The 12821-nt window shown below is 45.9% G+C and overlaps 1 protein-coding gene across 1 annotated transcript in view; it reads left to right on the forward strand.

Moving 5' to 3' along the window:
• Positions 1–345: 345 nt before the first annotated feature.
• Positions 346–12821, forward strand: part of PGM5 (phosphoglucomutase 5) — a 168434-nt gene continuing 155958 nt past the window's right edge. Inside the window, exon 1 of the mRNA XM_081213736.1 lies at positions 346–378. Coding sequence (XP_081069862.1) covers positions 361–378 — 18 coding nt within the window. The 5' untranslated portion in view covers positions 346–360. The remainder of the gene's footprint in view (positions 379–12821) is intronic.

Raw genomic sequence — 12821 nt, forward strand, 5'->3', positions numbered from 1 at the left:
CCTCCGCAATTACTTTTAAATCTCAAAAGGTGCATTGAAAGAACAGCGAAGTGGTTTTCCACAGAAATGTTTCTCTGCGCCGCGTCCCCCAGGCGCGCTCCCGGAGCCAGAGGGCAGAGCCCGGAAAGGGAGCGGGCGGCCAGGGAAAGTCCCTCCCGCCTGTTGGTGCGAGCCAGACACCGAAACAGGTCCTCGGCCTTTTTGAAGCAGCCTCAGGCCGAAGAGGCTTTGCTCCTGCCACGTCTCCAGGCTGCAACGCGCTTACTGTTGCGTCACCATCATTATGACGTCATACACGCTGTGCACAAGAGACGAATACTGTCACCTTGAGAGACGAGGGAGGGAGGGAGCGGAGCAGAAATGATAGGGAACCAACGGGTGAGAAAATATTCCGTAATGGGGGACGCATCCTACACGTCACAAAAATTCTAGAGGGATTTCACCTCTAAAGAAGATTCCACCTAAACATTAGGAAGAACTTCCTGACAGTAAGAGCTGTTCGACAGTGGAATTTGCTGCCAAGGAGTGTGGTGGAGTCTCCTACTTTGGAGGTCTTTAAGCAGAGGCTTGACAACCATATGTCAGGAGTGCTCTGATGGTGTTTCCTGCTTGGCAGGGGGTTGGACTCGATGGCCCTTGTGGTCTCTTCCAACTCTATGATTCTATGATTCTATGATTTTGTGGGGAAGGGCAATAACGCTGAACGGGAGACGTGGGGGCGGCTGGGGGGCTCCGTCGGGGGTGCGCCTCCCGTGGCAGAGCTGCTTTCACAATGTCTGCCCCTGAGGCGAGCCCTCGTGAGAATTTGGCCGACGTCGGACGGGGCTCCTGGGCTGCTCTCGCGGGGAAGCGGCGCCCGCAGACACTCGAGGCTCTTCCGCGGCCTCCTTTCCTGTCCGGCCCCAATCCTAAGCACGCTTGCCGGGGAGTAAGCCGCCTCTGGCACAGGACGAGCGGCCCAGCCTTGGCTGCTCGGGGGTGGGGGGGTCCCTAGGGGTCGGAAACCGTGGGCTGCGCTTCTAGTGCGCTTCGGAGTCAGCCTGCCTCGGACTGGACGGCCGGGCTTTAAAGGGCAGCTTCTGATTCGGAAGCGAAAACGGGCGTGTTCTTCAAGATTGTGATGTTACTAAGACGACAATTCTCTGTTGATATTTGTATTAAACACGTACTATGCTAATATATGGAAATATATACTTTGATACTTGTATGCAATATATGTATGCTGATGGCATTGTGTTAATTTTATAGGAAAACTATATTATATTTGAATGGAATCAGACAGTTCTTTTTAAAACTTTTTTTTTTAAAAAAAATATCCCTTGAACGTGCTCAAAAGAACTCCCTGTTTATATTTACTTTCGTTTAATAAGCTTGCAGAACATAATTTCGGAACTAAAAATAAATGGCAGCATAAAAAGTATCGTTTTCACACCAGTAAGCAAGAAACACAAAGTGTGGCGAAGCTCATGTTCTACAACTTGATACAGATTGATATGGATCTGCAATCAAAGTACTTTACTTTCATCAAGTTAAATAGGCACCCAGTAGAAAACTGGGCACCATATTTGGCAGGATTTTTATATGGCGCTTGGGGGACTACCAAATTAACTTTCCTTGAAGCTGTTTCCTAAATTGTAAATAGTAATTGTAGTTCCTTTTTAATTCCTGTTAAAGAACAACTACTCTAGTACTTCGTGCTAGAATTTACTATTTGATGCTTACAGTATTTGATTTCTCTGACCCTCTAATATTCGCATGTTATCGCGGAAAATATGTTTGCACCCTTTCTCCATCTACTTCCTTTTGGAGTGCGGGCTAAATTCACCTAAAGGAATACAGAGTACGTGAGCGACCGACAGTAGTCTTGTTTGGTACTAAATGTGCATTTATATTAATGTGCTGTATTTGGTCTGCTTGGACATCTGTTGGAATACTGTTGGCAGGAGAAGTAGGAAGGATAGTAAAGAATACTTTTCTAACCCACGATTTTTATAAATTGCTGTTCTTTCCTTGTTGATTTTTTTTGGGGGGGCACTACTATAAACACAGCATGGCTGTTTCCCCAGCATTTCCCCTAATTGTCGTCTTCTTTCTGCTACACCTGAGATGTTGCCTGGTTATCCCCCCCCCCCCACGCAGATAATAATTTCCGTTTATCCGTTTATATAATCTTTTTGTGTGGTGGTGCCCATCTTGGCTTGCTCTCTAGAGAGCTGCAAAATACTTTATCGCAGTAATTCCCACTTAGCTAAGCACTGCAGACTCTCTCTTTTTCAAAAGCCAAGCCATGGATCTCCTACTTTTGAAAATGTTGATATCTCTATGATAGTTTTTGTTATGTGAATGGAGCCACGGACCCCCTGGGTGGGTTATGCGCACCCCCTGAGGTCCACAGACCACCAGTTGGGAACCACTGCTTTATTGTTTTGCTCTAAGCAGTAGTCTTTCGCTCATTTCCCCACCCTCACGTATTTTGGTAGCAAGTTTTGTGTTTGTTTGTATTTTGTATTTAAGACTGGAAAACAAATTCAGATTTTGATTTGAGATTACAAATCTTGGTACTCCTGAATACTTTCTGAACCCTGACTCGTGCAAGTATAAGTAGTTGTTTTTAAACTGCTGTACTGGGCTCTAAATAGTTTCAGGGGTCACCTCAGTCAAAGATGATTGACTGAGGCAGTCAGTCTTAGGCAGGACCTTAGGCAGCCTTCTGCCCGCGTTGCTGATCCAGCTGCACGTCCAGTTGCACATCCACTTTCAAAGTCCGTTCTAGTCCAGTGCTCTGCCGATAGGAATAGGGACACACATCTTCAACCCTGATGGTGACCAGTTTGCTCATGACAGCTGGACCTGCTTTCCGTGTTGTCTTCACATTTGGGAGGAGAGATGGCAACCTGCAGGTGTTGCACCCATGTCGCCCTTGTCGGTGAGACGTGATCCGTTGCCCCACTTGCCTATTGCTGTATATATCCTGTTTTATGTTCAGAACCTCACTAATGAAAGAAAAACCGCGTGTGCTTTGATTTCCAACTCGCGTTCCCCACCATTGCTCACTCAAGTGGCAGCCAATGGGCAGCAGGATCCCTCCCTCCCTCCCTCCCTCCCTCCCTCCCTCCCTCTTCCAGGGTAAGGAAAGTCCCCGCGGGTCTCCCTGCGCAGAGCCAGCGAGCCAGAGGCGGCTTGGCGCCGGTTTCTCCTCGGGGCCGGCTGCGCGGACTCGCGATGAGTCTCCGTGGTGAGGAGGCAGCTTTCGAGCCGCTCCGCTGCCCGGGCTCCGATGGGGAGGAAGAGCTCGCCGTCTCGACGGCCGGCCGTTGCTCCGCGGGCAGGAGGCGCCCTACTCCTACATCGCGCTGATCGCCAGGGCCATCGCGCAGAGTCCGCGGCAGAAGCTGTCTCTGAGCGGGATCTGCGCCTTCATCCGCGGCTGCTTCCCCGCCTGGCAGAGCTCCATCCGCCACAACCTGTCGCCCCACGACTGCTTCGTCCAGGTGCCCCGCGAGCCCGGCCAGCGACTGGAGCCTGCACCCGGCCGCGCAGGGCATGTTCCGCCGCAGGAGGCGCTTCAGGCGGCCCCCGCTGCCTTCCCCGGCCGCCCCCGGCGCCGGGACCCCGCTCCTCCTCCCGCCGCCGCCGCCCGGCTCCGCGCGGCCCCCGGGGGCGGAGGGGGGCCTTGGGCTCCTTCAGCATCGAGAGCATCCTGAGGGGCCCCTCGCCGAACCCGCCTGCGCTGCGCTCCTCGCGATCCCCACCCGAGGAAGGGCAGCCGCGCGCCCGGATCGCCGCTGAAGGATGCGAGCAGTGTTAGCTCGGATTGCTCAGGCGCCTCTGTTCCTGCCCAGACTCACTTTCTGGTGCTGCTCCTCCTCCAGGAGGTTTTCTGCCGACATCCCCATCTCAACTGGTCTGGGATTTAGGGAGGGTTACTCTTGGACATGAAGTGTTCACAGCGCCGAAGATCTGAAGAAAGGCAGTCTAGTACTTCCTGATGTTTTAAAATAACTCAACAAAAAGACTTTACTGTAGTATGTTTGTAGAATGGCTATGATGTGATAAACCTGTCTTTAAAGTGCCACCAGGTCACTGTTGATTACCTCTCCGGTTTATTCTGCTTTATTAGATGTTCAGTGACCACATTGTTGTACAGAGGGGCTAAAAATCACAACAAAAGCAAACATTTGGTATGAAAAGTTACAGGATTTCAACAGAAAGTTCATATATGCATTGACTGGAAATTAAGCAGCATAACTGCCTGAAAACCTTTATAGGTGCAAAAAGTTTTGAAAGCAGGGTCGTATATGACCATCCCAATAACGTGAGCACAAAGCATCATGAATTGCACAATAAGAAAGGCAACTGACGAGTCCCTAACAGTGCTAGTTTGATGTTCTGAGAAATCTACTATCATCACTTGCCTGTGCAAAATTAATCAAAAGTAGAAACAAAATTCAGAATCACCCCATATCAGTTTACCAAAGATTTTAAAATGCCAAATGGATGTTAGACATATCTAAATAGAAAGTCCAGCTAAATATTTATTACATGTGACCTCGGTTATTGGAATTTGCTGTAGTGCATTGTTGAAGTGATGTCTTGTTTGGGACTCAGATAAAATGATATGTAAAATCTCTCACTGCCTCCATTTCTTCCCCTTCTATTTGCCAGGAGGTGATGGGCCCAGTGGCCATGATCTTCGTTTTTTTGATGTTGAGCTTCAGACCATATTTTGCGCTCTCCTCTTTCACCCTCAATAAAAGGTTCTTTAATTCCTCCTCACTTTCTGCCATCAATGAAGCAGAAGTAGATGTCTTTCTGGAACTCTCTAGCTTTCTCCATAATCCAGCGCATGTTTGCAATTTGGTCTCTGGTTCCTCTGCCTCTTCTAAATCCAGCTTGCACTTCTGGGAGTTCTCGGTCCACATACTGCTTGAACCTTCCTTGTAGAATTTTAAGCATAACCTTGCTAGCTTGTGAAATGAGTGCAATTGTTGGAGCATTCTTTGGCACTGCCCTTCTTTGGGATTGGGATATAGACTGATCTTCTCCAATCCTCTGGCCACTGCTGAGTTTTCCAAACTAGCTGGCACATTGAGTGTAGCACCTTAACAGCATCATCTTTTAAAATTTTAAATAGTTCAGCTGGAATACCCTCACTTCCACTGGCCTTGTTATTTGCAGTGCTTTCTAAGGCCCATTTGACTTCACTCTCCAGGATGTCTGGCTCAAGGTCAGCAACCACACTACCTGGGGTGTACGAGCCATCCATATCTTTCTGGTATAATTCCTCTGTGTATTCTTGCCACCTCTTCTTGATGTCTTCTGCTTCTGTTAGGTCCTTACCACTTTTGTCCTTTATTATGGTAATCTTTGTACGAAATGTTCCTTTCATATCTCCTATTTTCTTGAACAGATCTCTGGTTCTTTCCATTCTGTTGTTTTCCTCTACTTCTTTGCATTGCTCGTTTAAGAAGGCCTTCTTGTCTCTCCTTGCTATTTTTTGGAAATCTGCATTCAATTTCCTGTATCTTTCACTATCTCCCTCGCATTTTGCTTGCCTTCTCTCTCCCGCTATTTGTCAGGCCTCATTGGACAGCCACTTTGCTTTCTTGCATTTCCTTTTCATTGGGATGGTTTTCGTTGCTGCCTCCTGTATAATGTTGCGAGCCTCCATCCATAGTTCTTCAGGCACTCTGTCCACCAAATCTAAAACCTGTTCCTCACTTCCACTGTGTATTCATAAGGGATTTGACTTAGATTGTATCTTACCGGCCCAGTGGTTTTTCCTACTTTCTTCAGTTTAAGCTTGAATTTTGCTATAAGAAGCTGATGATCTGAGCCACAGTCAGCTCCAGGTCTTGTTTTTGCTGACTGTATAGAGCTTCTCCATCTTTGCCTGCAGAGAATATAATCAATCTGATTCCGATGCTGCCCATCTGGTGATGTCCATATGTAGAGTCGTCTCTTGTGTTGTTGGAAAAGTGTTTTTGTGATGAGCAACTTGTTCTCTTGACAGAACTCTATTAGCCTTTGCCCTGCTTCGTTTTGATCTCCAAGGCCAAACTTGCCAGTTGTTCCTTTTATCTCTTGATTCCCTACTTTAGCATTCCAATCCCCTATAATGAGAAGAACATCCTTATTTGCCCACAGTTATTAACTGCAACAGTCAAATCCATTTTCTCATTCATCAAGTCCATCTTCTCATGCATCTGTTCCAGCAGGGCACTTGTCTTGCATAAGGCAAGCACCCATTCTTCTTTCCAACTCATCTTTAGTCAAGGTCAGAAAAGCCTGTTGCCACGGTCTTAATCTCACATCTGTTGAGCCCTCAAATGTACTGCAGCAACAATTTGACAAGCTCCCTCTAGAGGAGACAATTTCTATTTGTATCCATTTCTTTTAGGCAAGTCCAACAAAGGAAAATTACTTTCGTTTTTCAGATATTTTTCAGATATTTTGTTTCTTTAAAATGCAAAAGGCAACATTGAAATAAGCTTGTTTCTCTTCTTTAGCTATCTGTCAAAATATTCCATTGACAGTCAATGAACCTCTCCAACAATTTCTATCTCTGACACCCCGTTCCCAGGTTAGAGACGGTGGAAACTTATCCTTCTTCACTCCCTCTCCTGCTAGGGTCGAACAAAGTCCCCCCCCCCCTTTTCTCCTACTTCCAAGGGGGTTTCAGTAATTCTAAATGAAGGAAATTTAGACTTTTTTGACAGCTTTCCAGGCTTTAGCTTACAAAGTTTTTGCTTTAGTCTATATACAAAAAGCGGAAGGCAGACTTCCTGTTTTGAATCTTCCCGCTTCGTTACCAAATTAAGAAATTTCTTGATCCAATTTTCTGTTTCTACTCACGGGTACTTGTTTTAAATCCAATTGTCCATAGGAAAAAGTCAGCGCTCTCCGGCAATGGATGTGCGGCTTCACTCCGTGAAAGTAGCAGTCCGTTCGCAGCACCGCGCTTCTCTCCCCACTTCGCTCCGGAGCCCCTAAATGGGATTCCCTGCGAGTAGGGGGGCGCTCCTGGTGCCCTGCTGAACCCCACGTTCCCAGGCTTCCTCTGCCTGGGATTTCTAGCGGGTCCCCACCTTCGCCACGGCGGGAAGACCCAGTTTCCACGGAGCCCGTTCCTCTGAATGGAGGAACTCCGCCATTCACCGATGGCGCTGACCCGGAAGTCCAAATATTGAAACATTTAAGACCCATAGCCCATCACTACCCTGGAGAAGAAGACTCAGATATAAGAAGAGAAAATAAACTACCTCCAGAAGGAAAACATGGACATGAGAAACAAGCTAGCCGACCTTGAGAACTGCAGCAAATGCTACAACATCTGATTCCACAACTTCCCTGAACAAGAGGAGGAGAAAAGCCCAGCAAGCTTCATCATAAACTAGCTAAAAAAACCTGTTCCCAGACCTGGAGCTCAAAGTAGATTATGTGGAGAGGGCACACAGGGCTGTAAGACCTATGCCATAAACTAGCACCCCCAACCACAATATAGTATGCTTCAGATGCTGCAGGAAAAAAGACGAAATCTGGAACAACCTCAAGAAGCTAACCACCATTGACATGGGAACACTCCCATCATGACCCTACAAGATCTCTCCCAAGAAATCTTGAACCAAAGAAAAAAAATCTACAGCCTCATATCTCACTTCTTCGGAAAGCAAGACTCAAGTACCAATGGTACTTTAATAATCATAATACCCCACCCACCTGGCTGGGTTTCCCCAGCCACCCTGGGCAACTCCTAACATAAGACTAAAAACAGAATAAAACTTCAAACATTAAAAACTTCTCTAAACAGGACTGCCTCCAGACATCTTCTAAAAGTCAGATATTTGTTTATTTCCTTGATGGGAGGGCATTCCACAGTGCAGGCGCCACTACTGAGAGGGCCCTCTGCCTGTTTCCCTGTAACCTCACTTCTTACAATGAGGGAACCACCAGAAAGCCCTTGGCTTCTCCTTCCACCTAATCAAAAACACCAAAACAATGCAATTCATGGCCACCAACAAACCCAAAACCCTACAACTGCTAAAAGGCCTCAACCTTGACCCCCACCCAAATGGCAATCACGAACCTGACAAGAGAAGATCACAATGGAAAAATGGAAGACAGCTGGGAAAAAGTTGGAAGGAAAAAAGAACCAACCAAACATCACAACACTCCACAATGACATACACACAAGCTTTCCAAACCAAAAGAAACCTCTGACAAAGACACCAAGACCCATTGACCTCACACACTGAATGCCAAACGTGGCAACCAGACACTTACCCAAATTGACAGACTGGTAAAATTCCCCTTCCCTCTCCACCCCTACCACGCACACCCATCAACCCCCATCCCCATCCTGTCCCCACCACCACTCCAAAACTCACTCTCAATCTCTCTAAACTTCCCCCACCCCAACCATACACCTCAAACAAAAACCTTCTCACTCCCCCACTCCAGCCCACAGACCTACCCACCACAACCTTACCCCAAGTATCTCCCCCACACAGCCCAGCAACCCTACTAGACCCCAGCAACCCTACAAAGCCAACACCTACCACCACCCCATACTGAAACAATGCAGCCCCGCTTAATCATACCATAGAAGCACAACACAATACTAACCAGAACAGTACTCCCCAGCCCATCAAAATAAGTCACTAACAGGCTAAAATCAAATACATTAACAACCTAAAGGTGGTGCCAGAACGTGCCAATGGGTGCATCACTAACCCTGCACCCAAATGAACCCACAATGTTGCTACTACTATTCTCATCAGGGTTTTTTTTTTATAAACAAGAATAATGTTATACAAATAAATATATCAAGTTTTCTCATGTCATTTGTATATCACAAAAAGAGCATAATAGATGTGGAAAAATATCTACAACATATGTTTCATTATTAGTGGTATTGACAACATTGTTTAGAAACCTATTGCTGGTGCAAGACAATCCAAGTGCCACAAAGGAGCTTGACACCATCTCACTGATCTCCCCCCCACTCATTGTAAGGGATGGGGAGGGGGGACGGCCTGTTCTTAAACAAGGCCCTCCATATCAGCTGAGACACAAGACCAATCATTTGGAAGCCATATGGTCCAAACCCCAAACAAATCATTATACAACCACATGTGTGCTATTTCCTGTAATCTTTATGTACTCTTTGTGTGAGGGGGTGGGTAGTCTGACACATACACACCTCAAACTTGCAGATGTCAAATTTAGCCAGGATTAATTTAGTGAAAATTCATTTATTTATTCATGCAAAAAAGCAGAAGATAATGGAGGAGGATGCGGTTGCACCCCAAATAATACAAATGGAGAGTCCCGAGGCTCTACAGGAGTATGAGCCGTTGTCATTGAAGATTGAAGTTGGAGTGGGCCAGGGGGTGTCTGGAGTTGAGGAGGTTCCCAACGTTGGAGAGACCTTGGAATATGCTTTTAAATACTTTTTGGACTATATTGAGGATTGTGGGGAGTGGGACTGTGGGGAATGGGCGGGTTTGATGAAGGGAGATGAAGACAATTTTGGCTTGGAATCCCCCAGAGGCCTACCCCTCAATGAGAAAGGAAAGAAACTAAGAAAGAGACCAACAAAAGACAAGGAAAAGGGCAAGTATAAACAAGAAGAAGACGAACTGCAGAAGGGACATGGAAGAGACTTAAGGGCCTCGGACATAAGGATTCCAGGTTGATGGACTAGATGGAATGGACAGTAAGGACTGACACGATCCGAGACCAGGAAGAAGGGACATTGGATGAAGATTGGAAGATCTATAAAGAAAATTTCCTATTTGGGGAATTGGTTAAAAATTAATGAATATTAGGGGAAATGCTGGAATGAAACTATATCACTTTAGCAGAAATGATATCAGGAGTAATGTATATTTGATAACTAAGATTCAAGCTTTAAGGTGTTTTAGGGTAAGATAAGGTTAAATTAATTAAGGTAATGTGAATAATAGAATATGGGGAAAGATGGAAAGGATTGGTTGAGTTAATTATTAGATTAAATTAGGTTAGGATAAATTTTTTAACAAAAATTGAGAAAGATGGAAAGAATTTGCTGAAATAACTAATTACACTAGAATACAAAAAGGGAGGTGTGAGTAAGTCAATGAAACAAGCAAATGGAAGTTTTAGATATGTAATCTGGGATCTGTGTTGTTTTCTTTTTTCTTTTTATCTTTTTGTTGTATTCTTGTAATTGTTTTTGTGTTTTTTTCTTTCTTTTTTGTCTATTATAGTGTTGTTTTTTAATGTTTTTTCTTCTTATAATTCTGAAAACTACTAATAAATATTATTATTTTTTAAAAAATAAATGTTTCAATATTTGCCTCTTCTCTCTGTGCCTTTGTTCTGCTCCTGCTTCTTTTGAGTGCACTAGAGACAGCTGATTTCCCAGGAGCAGGCTGATTGGTTCAAGGACTTTTCTTGGACTGTGGTAGCTGCATCAACAAGGGTGACAAGCTGAAAGATAAACAAACAAACAAACAAAAGGACAAAAGGACAAATAAGGAAACATAAAAAAAACAAGAGTAAAGCCAAAAGGAGAGAAGGGTGGTGGAGGATTACACACACACACACACACACACACACACACGTATATCTAGAAGAGGGGTGAAGGAAAAGGGAGATGTATGTGGAGAGAGAGAGAAAATAAAAATGAAGATAAAAAAATATAAGAATAAGTCTAGGACTTTAACGATAAAAGTAAAAAAACAAAGTAGTCAAGTTAAAATTCAAGGGTAAAATTTAAAATAAAAAAATTAAAGTGGTTAAAAACAACAAAATGAAAAAGTGAAAAATGAAGTTGAAAAATGAAGAGTGTAAGATGCGATAGCATAGGAATGTTTTCTTTTATGGGTGGTGCACATCAGTTAATGGTGAGATATAATCTAAAGTAGGGTAAAAGGAACGAGATTTTAAATGTAAAAGAAAAATGGGGGAAAATGGAAAATATGTATAGGTATGTACACACACACAAAGTAAAAATAAAGGATGTATGTGTAAGGAATAAAATCAAAAAGGTAGAAAAAAATAAAGTTTATAAATAATAGAAATAATGGTGGCTGGCTTGTGGCTTTTCCCTGGCCCATAGTCCCGGCTCTTTTGGCTGAGTGGCCACCTCAGCCTTATTCTCCCTGGCCTGGTGGGTGGGTTGCAGCCAGTAACTGTACACGTGGAGACTATTTATTTACTGATTTATTTTTGTGGGCGCTTAGCTGGTTGGCACGTGCCTCTCCTTGGCCTGGGGATTCTGGCACTCCTGGTGGGTTAGGAGCTGCAGCCTCCCCAGTTCAGCTGGTGGTGTGCAGTGGGTAAAATTTAAAAAGAAAAGGGATATTTAAAAGAGGGGGGGAATAAAAGCAAAGCTTTTAAGCTTGGCCAACGATCAGGATGCTGGATCCGGAGCTCTGGTGCCTGGATCCCGAAGTGGGGGAGCTGGGGGGCAAGACCTCTCTGGTTTTGCCTCCCCCCCCCCAACGTGTGCACTGAGGCTGGTGCCGGTCAGGAGAGGTTCCCCTCCAAAGTGACTAGAATGGACAAACCTGGTGGTGGTTAAAGTGTCCTGGGAGTCCTGCAGGGCTCAAGGGCTGAGGCGATGGCCATCTCCTCAGGGGGAAGCCTATTGGGAGAGAGCGTCATTTCAGGCTTCCTCCTGGGCACCACCATCTCCCTCCCTCGCACGTGTCCTCGGGTGCCTCAACCTTGACCTCCCCCCACCTTTCTCAATTCCCCTTCCCCTCCTACACGTCTCCTTACTTTTCTTCCTTCTCCTGGGGGTTTTGTGGGCAGCCCTGCTTTGGGGGAGCCCGGGATCTACCAGATAGTGGGGGAGGCTCCCCTCAGTCTGCCATCTTAAGTGGAAGTCTGTATTTAATTGCTATAAGAGGAAGGTGCAAAACTGGGCCTTCTCAATGACGGCACCTAAGCTGGGAAACTCTCCTTCTTAGGTTTTTGCTTATGTTCCTAGCATAAAAAAATCTGCCCATCCATGCCTAATAGCCTACTGCATAGATTGCACTTTGGTGCTGATTGCTGGTTTTTACTTTAGCAGGCTGTTTTCATTCACTTCAGTCTTTATGTGTTTGATTATGTGTTTTGATAGTACTTTTTGTTGGAATTGTATGTTTTATTGCTGTTAACTATCTTGGGTGCCTCAGTGTGGATAGTCAACTGAAATAATAAATAAAACAATTAAAATAATCAACCACCTATTATGTGTATTTGTTATTTCTTTAGACCAGTGGTTTTCAACCAGTGTGCCATGGCACCCTGAGGTGCTTTGAATGATGGTCAGGGGTGCTGCGGACAACACAGCCTCTGTCCTTCTTTCCTTCTCTCCCTCCTCTGATGCCCTATCACATCTCGGCCTCCAAAGCTGTTCATTGCAGCAGCAGCCCTGACTACAACCTCCCCAGGTGCTGGGTGCCAGGAGCTGAGGCGGCCTCAGAGCAAGCAAGCAAGCGAGGGAGCCCAGCCAGCCAGTCCGCCAGCCCTTGCCGTTAGGAATGGACAGACTAGTGGGAGTCTGGGCAGGTGGGCAAGCAACTGCATTGGCCTTTCTTGTGCTTGCTGTATGCAAGGCCTGCCTGGGAGCTAAGTGCCTGGTGCTGACGGGGAGCCTTTCCCGCACACAGGCCCAGCACCAGCAGCAGCTGCTGCTGCCACTGCCGCCTCCCAAGGTGAGTAAGGTGCTGGCCTCACATTCATCTTTGGCCAGTCTCTGTTGGGCCACTAAGGCTGGGGAGATCCCCTTGGCAGGCCCCTGTGGGGCAGTGTGAGGAGGCACCTCTCTTTGGAGCAGGGGAGGG

The sequence above is a fragment of the Podarcis bocagei genome (assembly GCF_964188305.1).
Source record: "Podarcis bocagei genome assembly, chromosome: 11".
Lineage (NCBI taxonomy): Eukaryota > Metazoa > Chordata > Lepidosauria > Squamata > Lacertidae > Podarcis > Podarcis bocagei.